This window comes from Strix aluco, chromosome 23 (assembly GCF_031877795.1).
Source record: "Strix aluco isolate bStrAlu1 chromosome 23, bStrAlu1.hap1, whole genome shotgun sequence".
In the NCBI taxonomy this organism is placed as follows: Eukaryota; Metazoa; Chordata; class Aves; order Strigiformes; family Strigidae; genus Strix; species Strix aluco.
The window spans coordinates 466,472-478,562 of NC_133953.1; the positions used below are offsets into that span (position 1 = coordinate 466,472).

General features: G+C 61.1%; 1 protein-coding gene across 2 annotated transcripts in view; it reads right to left on the reverse strand.

The window, feature by feature from the left end:
- Nucleotides 1-1,154: 1,154 nt before the first annotated feature.
- Nucleotides 1,155-12,091, reverse strand: part of ZBTB16 (zinc finger and BTB domain containing 16) — a 60,391-nt gene continuing 49,454 nt past the window's right edge. For both annotated transcript variants that reach the window (XM_074848822.1, XM_074848823.1), the window contains exons 5-7: nucleotides 7,323-7,493; nucleotides 4,273-4,440; nucleotides 1,155-4,061 (exon numbers count right to left, since the gene is read on the reverse strand). In XM_074848822.1, the coding sequence (XP_074704923.1) occupies nucleotides 3,832-4,061; nucleotides 4,273-4,440; nucleotides 7,323-7,493 (569 nt within the window). In that variant the 3' untranslated portion in view covers nucleotides 1,155-3,831. The remainder of the gene's footprint in view (nucleotides 4,062-4,272; nucleotides 4,441-7,322; nucleotides 7,494-12,091) is intronic.

Consider the following 12,091-nt stretch of genomic DNA (forward strand, 5'->3'; position numbering starts at 1 on the left):
GAAGCGCCGCACGTGGGAAAAACTTCCAGGCATCTCTCCGAGAGGATCCTGGATTTTCCTCTTTAAAAAAAAAAAAAAAAAATCAATAAATCTGAATCTAATCTCCTAATAAAGGTTTAATGAGGACATAATGTTGATGGAACAGAACATTGTTGCAGCATAATCGCTCCCAGCTGCTGCGCGAGCGTGCAGACAAAGGCCCGGTCCTACGACAATTTCCCCGTTATTATAACAACCCTTTGTACCGGCCACGCGCCCGGGAGGGGCTTCGTCCCCCTTCGCCCGGGGACGCTGCCGCCGGCAGGTTGCTTGTGGCGGGACCGCCTCTGCCTGCCCGAACCGGGCCAAGGCCTCCCCCGCTTGCCCAAAGAACAGCGGCGCGGGGGAGCTCGGGCAGGCCAGGCCTCCCGCAGGACCGCGGGGCGAGCTTGCACCCCCAAACCCACCGCGGGGGCACGGGACGACCCCCGCCCCGACACCGGCATGTGGGGCGGCCTGGCAGGCGTCGTCCATCCCTGGAGAAAAACCAAGAGGAGCTTCGCACCCGGTGGCTCCGACCGCGCCGTCGTTAACGTCGAGCGGCACCGTGACGCCCAGGCGGAGCGCGGGCAGCACCCATGGGCGCGGGCACGGCCGGGCGATGCCGGCAGCACCCGCCGGGCCCCGCCGTACAGTTTGTGGCAGCACAAAAGGAGCGCAGGCGCTGCTGTTAATGTAGTCAGTAAATAAATAAAGGAGGGCTTAAGCTTAGTGTACAGCAATCAGTCGAGAACTACAGGATAATTAACGCGGCAGGGGGCCAGCCGACTCTGCAGGCAGGTTTAAATGAACGAGTTCACTTTCATTGAGGCAAACTTGCTCCGCTCCCTGGTGAGCCGCGCGGGCAGGCAGGCAGCGGCGCAGGCAGCGGCGCAGGCAGCGCGTCCCAGGACGAGGGACGTGTGTTCGCTCCCCGTCCGCCAGGATGTCAGCACACTGGGGGCACCCCCCACCCGTCCGGGTGGGCTTAGGGATGGGGTGACACGGCCCCGGGGAGCCGGGCAGGCACCCCCAAACTCACCGCTGTGGGTCCCCCTGCACCAGTGGGATGCATCCTTCCTCCTCCTCCTCCTCCTCCTCCCAGCAGGCACGGGCACAGGAACAGGAGACGGCAGGCCGAGACAACGGAATTAACTTTATTGGTTGTTTTTTCGTTTTCTAACTGCAGATTCAAGGTATACAACTGAACATTGCTATTTTCCTTATGAGACTTATAAATAAAAATACAAAAAATGTTCACTACAAAAAAATCTACCGTTAGTAGGATGTAAAAAATATTCTCTTTGCTATAGAAGGCACGAACTTCACTTAGTGACACATGGAGAGAAAGAAACCTGCAGCAGTATATTCTTCTTCTTCTTCTTTTTTTTGTCTTTTTTTTTTTTCCTCTGTCAGAAACACTGAAGTCTTACAAAGAAATGCATCTGAATCTACACAGGACGAAGGCAGATGCGGAGAGCTGCAACTAGGAGACACCACAACTGGTTTTTTTTTTTTTTTTTTTTTTTAGTTTTTCTTTATTTTTCAGGAAACTTTTAGCTAACGGCATCTGTGGCTAGAGGACAGAGAGGACTCGCAAGCAGAACCGCAAGGGAGCGAACGGTGAGGGGAGAGGGGGAAAGTCGTACAAAAAATAGGAGCCGATAGATACTCTGAGAAAACCAAAGGGGAAGTTGGGCACCTTCTGCGCCCGGGCTCAGAGAGGTGCTGAGGTAGACGGAACGAGGACAGCGACGGACCCGAACCACGAGCGGCAACACAGAGCGAGGGGACGGGCAGGCGGGCGCTCACGACACCGACGACAAGCCAGGGGGGAGGGAGCCCGGGGCCGCGGGGCCCTGCGGGGCGCTTGGTCCTCACTGCTATCATACACATATATATACTTATATATATATGGGGGGCGGCGGGGCCGCGTGCCCGGAGCGCCGCGGCATCGCTCCGACGCTGACCCCAACGCCGTCGCGGCTGCGAGGCTGCGGCACGAAGGGAGGGAGAGAGGGAGGGAGGGGGACGGCGGGACAGGAGGGGAGGTTAAAGCAAAAAAAGCCACATGAGCTCGGCCGCGCGCTCCGCGGCACCCGTGGCCGGCAGCGCCGTGCGCCGCAGGCAGCTACCGCGCGTGCGCGCCAGAAATTGCAGCAACTTTCCGTGTGAAAGAACTTGGGGTTTTTCTTATATAATCTTTTTTTTTTTCCTTTTTTTTTTTTTCTTAGGCACAACAATTAAACAAGCCGTTCTCCACAGTCACATCCCGGATTGTACAACAGCGGCGTCCACCCCGCGCGGAGCAGCGACGGTCTCGCACGCGGAGGCACACGCGCGTGCAAAGCCGGATCGGGGCACGAGGGCAGACGCTGCTCCCGCAGCCGCATCCCTGCTCGGCACCGGGAGAGGCGGGACGGGCTCTGCCGGGACGGGTGCCCCAAACCCAGAGGGGCCACGGGCACCCCTCCGAACCGCAGCCAGGCACCGTCCCACTCCCCCCAACTCTTTTTCCCCCCTTTTCACCCGAACGCAGCAAAATGACAAAAAAAAAAAGAGCCGCGGCTGCAAGCGCCGTGTGGGATGGAAACCGCAGAGCCCGCTTCTGCAACCGCAAAGGAGAAACACAACAAAAACGAACACAAGAGGTAGCTTCAGAACCGACACCCCCAGCCCCGTGGGGCCGGGCAAAAAATACCAGTTTTGGTAAGGATAATGCACAACGGGAGGCCGGCGGGGACGCTGCCGCCACGCTGCCCCTCCGCTGCCACGTGGCTCGTGCCTTCCTGGCCACGCTGCCCCCCGTCCCCCCAAATCAATAAAAGCTCATGAGGTCACAAAAAAACGAGGTAATTTCAAGTAAAATGTGCTAAATGCGGAAATATTCCAAAAGAAAGTTCAGAAAAACCGAACAAAAAGCAAAAAAAGCGGCGAGCGAAGCCGCCTGCCACTGGGCACCCCTCGCTCGCGGGCTCCTGCAGCTGAGGGCTGGGCAAAAAACCACACTCGGCACCTTCCAGGCACCCCGAATTAGCAGAAAAAAGAGGATTCCCCCATTCGGAGTTTTGCCGTGCGCCGGCAGCACCCACACTGGCACCGGCATCGACCACCCGTCACCAAACCAACCGCATCTCCCCGGGGTGGCTTCGCTCTCGCCCCCCGGGAGGGCGGGGAAGGGAGGGGAAATGCATAGAGAGGTCTTTGGTTGGGGGAGGGCAGCAGCCGCCGGGCACCCTCGTGCCACTCGGGGCCCAGGCACACCGCAGGGCACCCTGCTCACACCCCGTGCCCTGCCCCAAACACCCTCCTCCGGCCGGAACCCCCCCGGGATGCTCTCACCGGCCGCCGGTGCTCTCCCACCACGACGCCGCAGTGCGGGAGCCCTCCCGAAATGGGGCCTGAGCCCCACGCGCGAGCTCAGGGCGTCTGCAGCGGGGTCTGCATGGAGGACGCCGGAGGTGAAAGCCTTCCCGAGGCCCCGGCTGCACGCGCGCTTTCGGGGAAGCGCGTCGTCCCTCCGCGGTCTTCCCGGCAGCACCTGTGGTGATGGAGGGTCGGGGTGGAGCGAACTCCCCGGGGGCTGCCAGGGGTGAAAGCTGCCCTGCAGCGCCGAGGGCAGCAGGGGCGTGGGCGGGGCTGGGGAAGGGGCCGGTGCATCCCCCCGCCCCGGCGCGAGCCGCAGGATCCTTCTGGCGAGAAGCAACGAACGAGAACCGAAAACAAACAAGGCCGTGAACGCTGCGGGTTTGGTGGTTTGTTTTTTTGCCCAGTCCTCTGCCACTCCACCCCGCCGCCCCTGCGCCTCCTCCCTCAGACGTAGCAGAGGTAGAGGTAGGTCTTCTCTATCCGCCAGTCGGTGGGGATCTCCTCCGGCTTGTGGCCCTTCATGTGCTTCTGCATGGCGGAGAGGCTGGGGCAGTACTCCAGGCAGATGGTGCACTGGTAGGGGGAAGCGCCGTTGTGGGTCCGAAGGTGTTTGATCATGGCCGAGTAGTCCCGGGAGCGCTGGTGGCACAGCTTGCACTCGAAGGGCTTCTCGCCTGCGGGAGACGGGAAAACGGGGGGGTCAGGGGGCGTGGGGCCTCCGGGCGCTCGTTAACTGCCCGGCATCGACGCACAGCCGATGGCCGAGTAATGAACAGAAAAACCGACCCGGCTATTGATCCCCTATTCACAGCAGTTACGTGCCGGCGCATCCGACGATCCGTTATCCCCGGCCCCCGCTGCCGGCGCCGCCCCCGCTGCTCGTACCTGTGTGGACCCGGTAGTGGGTCTCCAGCTGGTGCTTGAGGCTGAACTTCTTGCCGCAGCCGTTGCACTCATAGGGCTTCTCACCGGTGTGGATGCGCTTGTGGCCCTTCAGCGTGCTCTCGTCCCGGAAGCAGCTGCCGCAGAACTCGCACTCGTAGGGGTGGTCGCCTGCAAGCACACGCGTGTGTCAGAGCCGCTGCCGCCACACCCCGCCCAGCTCCCCAGCCCGGATTGACCCCGGCACCCGCCGCCGCACCCCGGGGCACGGAGCAGCCCCGGCACGGCACGCCGCTCCCCGTGTCCCCGCGTGGAGGGGACGCTCGGGCCCGCGGCGGGGCGGAGGCCGGTGGGCGCCGCGACCCTCCCGCCACCGATGCCCCGGTGATTCACCCGGCGTCGCCGGCACAGACCCGGCCCCGGGCGTCTCCCGCGCTCCAGGCCGGGCAGCTGATAAATGAACTCCGGTTTGGCACCAAAGGCAGAATGATTTGAAGGAAAGGTGAGGGCTCCAGCTACTTATTTATTACAGGCGCGAAGGCAAGGACAATAAAGATAGATTGATCGTCCGAGACTTTGTTCATGAATATTTAAATATTACTGATTTGTCTTGTCACTGTAATTACAATTTCTCTGTGCCGCATATCCTACAAGCACAGTTTATGGTAAAGAATGGCGAACTGTATTTCACTTGTCCTGCTGCAGATGTGCGGAGCTGCCAAGCGTGTAATGTTCCCCGCATTTCATACATTTTCTTCAGCTGTGAAGGCTTAAGTCATCCACAATGACCTACGTTTTTTCATTATCCCCGTGTCAAACTGCACTCGTGCCTGGGCATAAATTGTCCTTCTCGTTATATACTCACATGCCTGCGCTTTCGCTTCCTCTTTAAAATGATATTTTACTTGCTCCCCGTGTGCCGCAGCCGAGACCCACTGCCCTTCACCCCCTCCCGCCGGCTGGGCACCAGCGGGGGCCGCTCGGGGTGCGTCTTGCACCCCCCTCCAAGGGCGAGCAGGCGTTTCGCTTTCCTGTGCCCAATCCCAAATTATCGCCCTGGTTTTCGATCCTACAGTCGAAGACAGCGATTCCGCCGCCCGGGGCGCTTCCACGTGCTCAGGTTCTAGGAGAAGCTGCGGAAACGGGGCCCAGGGCCCCTGAGGAGGGGCTGAGCACCCCGCGCCCGTGCAGGACAGACCCACGCAGCTCAGTTAAAGACCCCTCAAGCTCCAAGGGCCCCGGTGTTTCCTCACAGCCGGGAGCTGCCAAAGCAGCAGAGGTTGGGGCGGGACCCGCGCGGCCCGACCCGCAGCCCAGGTCACCGGATTACCGGCTATAAATAGCTCCAGCGCTCGGCATTAACACGCTTACCACCAGCACGCCGTTCCCGGTTCCCACTCCGGGACCCCGAGCACACGTGTGGGTCTGGCAGCTGCCGGCCTCAGCCCGGACGGAGCAACGCGTCCCCTTGGAGGCCGTGTGCCCGCGCTGCCCGACCGGGGGCACCCCGACGCGGCATGCGCCCTCCTCCCTGCAGCCACCAAAGCGCAGCCGAGGAGGGTGCACGAGCTGCCAACTCGTCTGGGCAAAGGGTGGGCGAGCAACGCTTCACCCCCGCGGCTGTAGAGCGCCGTGACGGTGCTCGCCATGTGGCCACGACCCCCCCCTGCTTCCCCAGTCCCACCTGGGGACCTACCAGGGACACCGAGGACAGGGCATGGGGTGGTTGGAGTCCCACACTCCCACCCAGCTCTCCCGGGGCCAGGCCCTGCGCTGCCAAAGCACCAGCTCCACATAGCTCAGGTCGCCCTAATCCCGTTAGGGCCGAGCACCGGCTGATTATGTGCATCTACCACCCGTAAGCTGCCGCAGCGGGGGTGTGCGCACATCCCTGAGGAGGTCAGGTCACCTTATACCGGATCAACTTATTACATGAGGCTTTTTTTTCCTTCCACTTGGTTTTTTAAATCCAAGCAACCTCAGCTGCGGTCGCCTTGACTCTTTCACAGAATCCCAGAATCATCCAGGCTGAAAAAGCCCTTGAAGCTCCTCCAGCTCAACCATGAACCTCACACTGACCATTCCCAACTCCACCAGATCCCTCAGCGCTGGGTCAACCCGACTCCTCAACCCCTCCAGGGATGGGGACTCCCCCCCTGCCCTGGGCAGCCCATTCCAACGCCCAACAACCCCTTCTGCAAAGAAATCCTTCCTAAGAGCCAGTCTGACCCTGTCCTGGCGCAGCTTGAGGCCATTCCCTCTTGGCCTGCCGCTGGTTCCTTGGCTCAAGAGACTCATCCCCCCTCTCTGCACCCTCCTTTCAGGGAGTTGTAGAGGGCCACGAGGTCTCCCCTCAGCCTCCTCTTCTCCAGACTAAACCCCCCCAGTTCCCTCAGCCGCTCCCCATCAGACCTGTGCTCCAGACCCTGCACCAGCTCCATCGCCCTTCTCTGGACACGCTCGAGTCATTCAATGGCCTTTTTGGGGTGAGGGGCCCAAAACTGAACCCACTCATCGAGGGGCGGCCTCACCAGTGCCGAGTCTAGGGGCAAGATCCCTTCCCTGTCCCTGCTGGCCACGCTAGTCCTGATACAAGCCAGGATACCATTGGCCTTCTTGGCCACCTGGGCACACTGCTGGCTCATTATCAATCCCCACCCAGGTCCCTCTCTGACTGGCAGCTCTCCAGCCACTCCTCCCCAAGCCTGTAGCCCTGCTGGGGGTTGTTGTGGCCCAAGTGCAGCACCTGGCATTTGGCCTTAGTGAAACTCCCCCAGCTGGCCTCAGCCCGTCGCTCCAGCCTGTCCAGATCTCTCTGCAGAGCCTCCCCACCCTTGAGAGATCAACACTCCCACCCAACTGGGTGTCCTCTGCAAATTTACTGAGGGTGCACTCAATCCCCTCGTCTAGATCATCAGTAAAGATGTTAAACAGGAGTGGCCCCAAAACCGAGCCCTGGTGGAGACCATTTGACAATTTTAAGACAATTTCACCTTTCTTTTCCCGTTTTTTTCTTGGCAGAGGGGAAGAGCCAGCCCGAGGCGGCACCGTACCTGTGTGGGAGCGGAGGTGCCTCTTGAGCGCGGTGTGGCTGGGGAAGGTGCGGTTGCACTCGCTGCAGATGTAGCTGCGCACCCCCGCGTGCACCTCCATGTGCTGCTGCAGGGCGCTCTGCGTCTGGAACCGCTTCCCGCACAGCAGGCAGAAAACGGCCATGTCCGTACCTGCGGGACAGGGAAAGAGCCTGCTCAGGCACCGCCCGGCACCCGCCGGACCCCCGGCAGGCGTTCGGGGGGTCCCCGCTCCCACCCCAAGAGACACCCCGCAAAGCCACCCCGGGGAGCAGGGGGTTGGATGCGGGAGGGTGACGCGCCCACCCCCGCGCTGCCAGAGAGCCCCAAAACCGACCCAAGCTCCGTCCCACCAACCGCAGGTAGAAAACTGCTGCACCAACACAACGGCGAAAGCAGGAAAAAACCCCAACCCCAGATACTTACACACCGCCCATAAAAATATCAGACCTTTGTGTTATTAAACAATTTGTTTTCGTTTATGCATAGCTGATTGTTCAGAACCTATGAGTCAGTGCAAATTGTATTACGCGGGGAGATTAAGCAAATAAATGCTAGCTTTTTGGAGACATTAAAATGTGAGGACTATGGAAATAAAATTATCTAGAAAATTGTATTAGCAATTCATTAGCAGCAGCAAGATGTTCAAGGTAACCAACGGATCTGCGCTGCCTGTAGGAACAGCAGGGGCAGGGGGGCTGCTGGCCAAACCCGGCCCTGGGGGGAGCCCACCGCGACCGCGGGGCCGAGAAACAGCCGGCAGCCGCGGCGGTGTCGGCACCGTGGTGCCACGGGCAGGTGCCGGCTAAGGCTGCCCCCCCAGCGCGACGCCGGCAGTGTCCTCCCGGCCAGCCCCACGCTCCGGCCGGCGATGGGAGTCGTGGGGAGCATCCCAGCGCTGTCACCCGCCCCAGCATCGCGCTGTCACCCGCCCCGGCTCCAGGGATGCAGGAGCCGCCGGGAGATGCTCAGTCCCAGCCTCGGCGAGGCATGCAGCGGGCTGCCCAGAAACGCTCCGAAATCTGCCAAAAACCCCCCTAGGGAAACGGGAATAAAAGCAGCAAGAGAGGCGGCCCCGCACGGGAGCTGCCTTTTTCCCTCCACAGGGATTTATCCCGCGGGGGGGGGGGGGGGAACGCGCGCCCGCGCCCCCCCACGCAGCTGCGGACAAAACGCTCCCAAGACAAAAAAAAAAAAAAAAAAAGCAGCCAACCCCAAACGGGCCGTGCGAAGCAAATCCCGAGAGGTATGCGGCCCCGCGGCCCTCGGCGGCCCCGGCGGTGACAGCAGGACGGGTCAAAGGTCCCCGGGGCTGAGCCCCAGCGCCGCGGCCAGCTGCGGAGCGGAGCCCCCGGCCCGCGGGACGCCGGCCCCGATAAATCTGCCGCCAGCAGCCCCCGCTGGGGCCGGGGACAATGGGCTCCCGTGGGGGCGGAGGGCAGGACAATGCCGCCGGGCCGGCGCGCGGGGCCGTAACAAATCCTCCCTGGCACCGTAGGGCCCTCATTTGTGAAACTAATTGGCCCCCGCTTGAAAAACCACAAAACGGGCCGACTCCGGCAGCCGCGGCGATGGGACGAGCTGCCTCGCACACGCGTGGGGGGACGCACCCGCCAGCCCACGGGGACGGTGCTGGTCCCCCCGGAGCAGGGCATCCCCCGGGAGCGCTGCTTGCCAGCACCCACAAAAGGCTTTTTTTTTAATTTTTCAAAATTTTTTTTTAGGTAACGCGTCAGTAAATAACTAAACGCCCCAAACGGGGAGGTCAACGTGCACTGGCCGCCCTCCGAGCACCCGTGGGGTGCGACGGCCGATGCCAGCCCGGCACGAGGATGCAGGAGGTGGCCCCGCAGCCCCCCATCGAGCCCAGCAGCGGGACACGGAGGTTTGGGGGTTTTCCGCTGGTTTGGGGGCTCCGCCAGTGGGCTCTCCAGCAGGCGAGGCCCACGGCACCAAGCAGGGGCTCTGTGGGCACTGTCCCACTGTGGGCGCTCAATTCAGCTAATTTTTTTTTTTTTTTAAGCTGCACATGCAGCGATGTCCCACCTTTAGAGAGAAGACGGGAGGTGGGAGGACACGGGAAAGCTCACGAGTGGGTGCCTGGGGTCACCGCCATCCGCAGCACCAGGCTCGCCGCGAAGAGCCTCATGGGGCGACGCGGGGACCTGGCCCGGGGCTCCCACCCTGAGCGTGTCTCTCCTTTCCTCTCCCACCCGAGCGCGTCCCTGGGCTCCCAGCCGGAGCAGCCCTGAGCCAGCCCTCAGCCATCAGAAGAAAAATCACCCCTGATAGAGAAACGCCGCCGCCCCAAACCAGTGAGAGACGGATTTATTCATTTCCCTGACGTTTTAATGGTTTCTCCCCTTTTTGCGGGAAGATGATTACAAATTAAGCGGCATTTAAACGCTTTTTACTGTCAACAATTAAAAGGGGCGAAGGCGGGCGAGCAATTCATTCCCCGGGAAACGCGGCAGCTCTCGGCGGGCGCCGCTGGCCCTTCCCTCTACTGTACACCGCACAATGGCCCCGAGCGCGCCATTAATTTTGCAGGATGTTCAAAAGCAAATTAAAATATAAAAAGCCCCCGGGCACAAAGATAGATACCGAGGGAGGGGGTGGCGCAGGTCAAGCTCGCGGAATTAAAGTCTTAGCAACCGGGGAGGCTGCAGCACAGCCCCGTTACGCCACGGCCGGCGGCCACCTTCACCCACTTTCCTGGTTTTACGCCTCTCTGCCAGCCCCGGCGCTGTTCGCCGGCAGCCGCAAACCATTAATGGGGCGGCTGTCGGTGCTGCCGCGGGGGCTGAAGCCACAGCAGGTTGGGTTTCGGATGCTGTTGGGGCTATTTTAAATAGTGGGTGGTCTCAAATCTGTTTTTTAGGGGATGGACGCTTGCTGGAGGGAAGAAAAACCTGACAGCCACCAGCCTGGAGACGCACGTCCCGGGTCTGCGGCGGCTCGATCCCGACTAAGTGCCGTCGCAGAGATGAGCAAGACGCAACGCGTGGTCATCAGGGGCTTTTCCGCCCCTGCCCAAGCCGTGGTGAGGGATGCTGTGGGCATCCCGGCGTCGAGCACGGCCCCGTCTCCCGCCCGCCACCTCCACGAGAGGAGGAACTAGAATAAAAACCCGCGTGGCATTGGGCGAGGGAGGCAGGGTGGGTCTCCCCTCGGCGCCGGGAAGGAGCCGGGCGGTTCCAGCGAAGTTTAGGATGCGGGAGGTGCGCCGGCGGGAGAAAGGCGACACGTCCCCTTTAAAAGGAAATATAATTTACAGTGTGCAGCCAGGCGGCCCATAGTTTCAATCTCGTTTACTATAGAGAAAACTCTGCTAGCTGTTCTCTATCCCACAAATCCGATTTAATCAGACAAGCCAGCCAGCGTGGCTTGAAGTAAAAACGGATAATTAGTAAACAGAGAGCTACTTCAGTGCTTCATTGGCATTCGAGCCGGGCTAGTGTGTCGCATTTAAAATGCAGTCTGATGAAGTTTACAAAATCAAACCATTTGTTACTCCTATTGAAGAGGCTTCAGGCCACTTGCAATTAAATTGGAATTAGTGCTCAGAATGAGATACAGCAAATTCATACTAAAAAGGGATCTGACTTTCAGACATTTGACTTCAAGTTTTTCCCCCCCGTGCGCGTGCGCCATCGTGCCGGCTCCCCGCCGGCCCCCCGGCAGCGCCACTGAGCCCGGAGCCCTGACGCAGGTGGGTGCAGGGCGGCCCAGGGATGCTCCAGCAGCAGGGGAGGGGGGATCGAAGGGGCCCAGTGTCCCCGTGCCAGTGGAGCATCCTCTGCCAAGCCCTGGCTGCGGCAGCATGGCTGCGGCGCTCCCCAGGCACGCGGGGCCGACGTCGGGATGCGCGGACCGACCCCTCCTCGTGGCGCTGCCATCTTTTCCCTGTCTCTCCTCGGAGCGCTGTTACGAGACTCGAAAAACGAGGCAGATCTGTCCACCCGTTGCAGCAATAATCGACAGCGTCAGAAACCCGTAAGCAAAGGCTGCGGAGGTGCACGCCGGGAGGGCTCTGGCGTCACAGCAGGCACGAGGTGCACGCACCAAAGGACGCCAACGGAGCCTGCTGCTGCCTCGCATGCCCACCCTAAAACCCCCAAACCCTCGACCCGAGAGCTGCAAATTCGGGGTCTTCGACAAGACTCGCTCCTCCTCCGCTCTTCATGTTTAACGTAATCTCCCACGCGACGCATGTGCCAAAGAGGTGCACTAAAACTGCCGCTGTCGTTAGGGCTGCGGCGGAGAGCTCCAAAACATTCTGGCCACGCAAAGCAGAAGCCCAAGGGCTGTTGGCTCTCCTGAGATGAGATTTCAGGGATGTTTGATGGTTTTTTGTCAGCGTGTCAAGGGCTCCCTACCAGCCTCCACCTCCTGGACAATGCTGCTGGCTGCAGCTGCAGGGGAGGCTGCAGGCTGCTGGCGCGCGTGAAAAGCAGCGTGAGGGGAGGGTGGCGTTTCGAGCATCCTCGGGGCCGCAGAGGCGAGAGGATGAAACCATCGGCCGCTGCGGCCCCAGAGCTGCAGGCAGCCATCCTTCCCAGCCCTGCCTGCAGAAAGCACTGCCACCATCCCGAGCATTCCCTGCGCAACGCCGTCGCCCAGGAGGCAGCGCCCGCCCCGTCGCTGCCGTTACGCTGCCGGCAGCGGCGCGGGCTGGTCCCTGTGCTGCCCACTGGCAGGTGCCCCAGCCAGGCAGGCGACAGCTGCCCTGCCTGCACAATGCGTGGAAG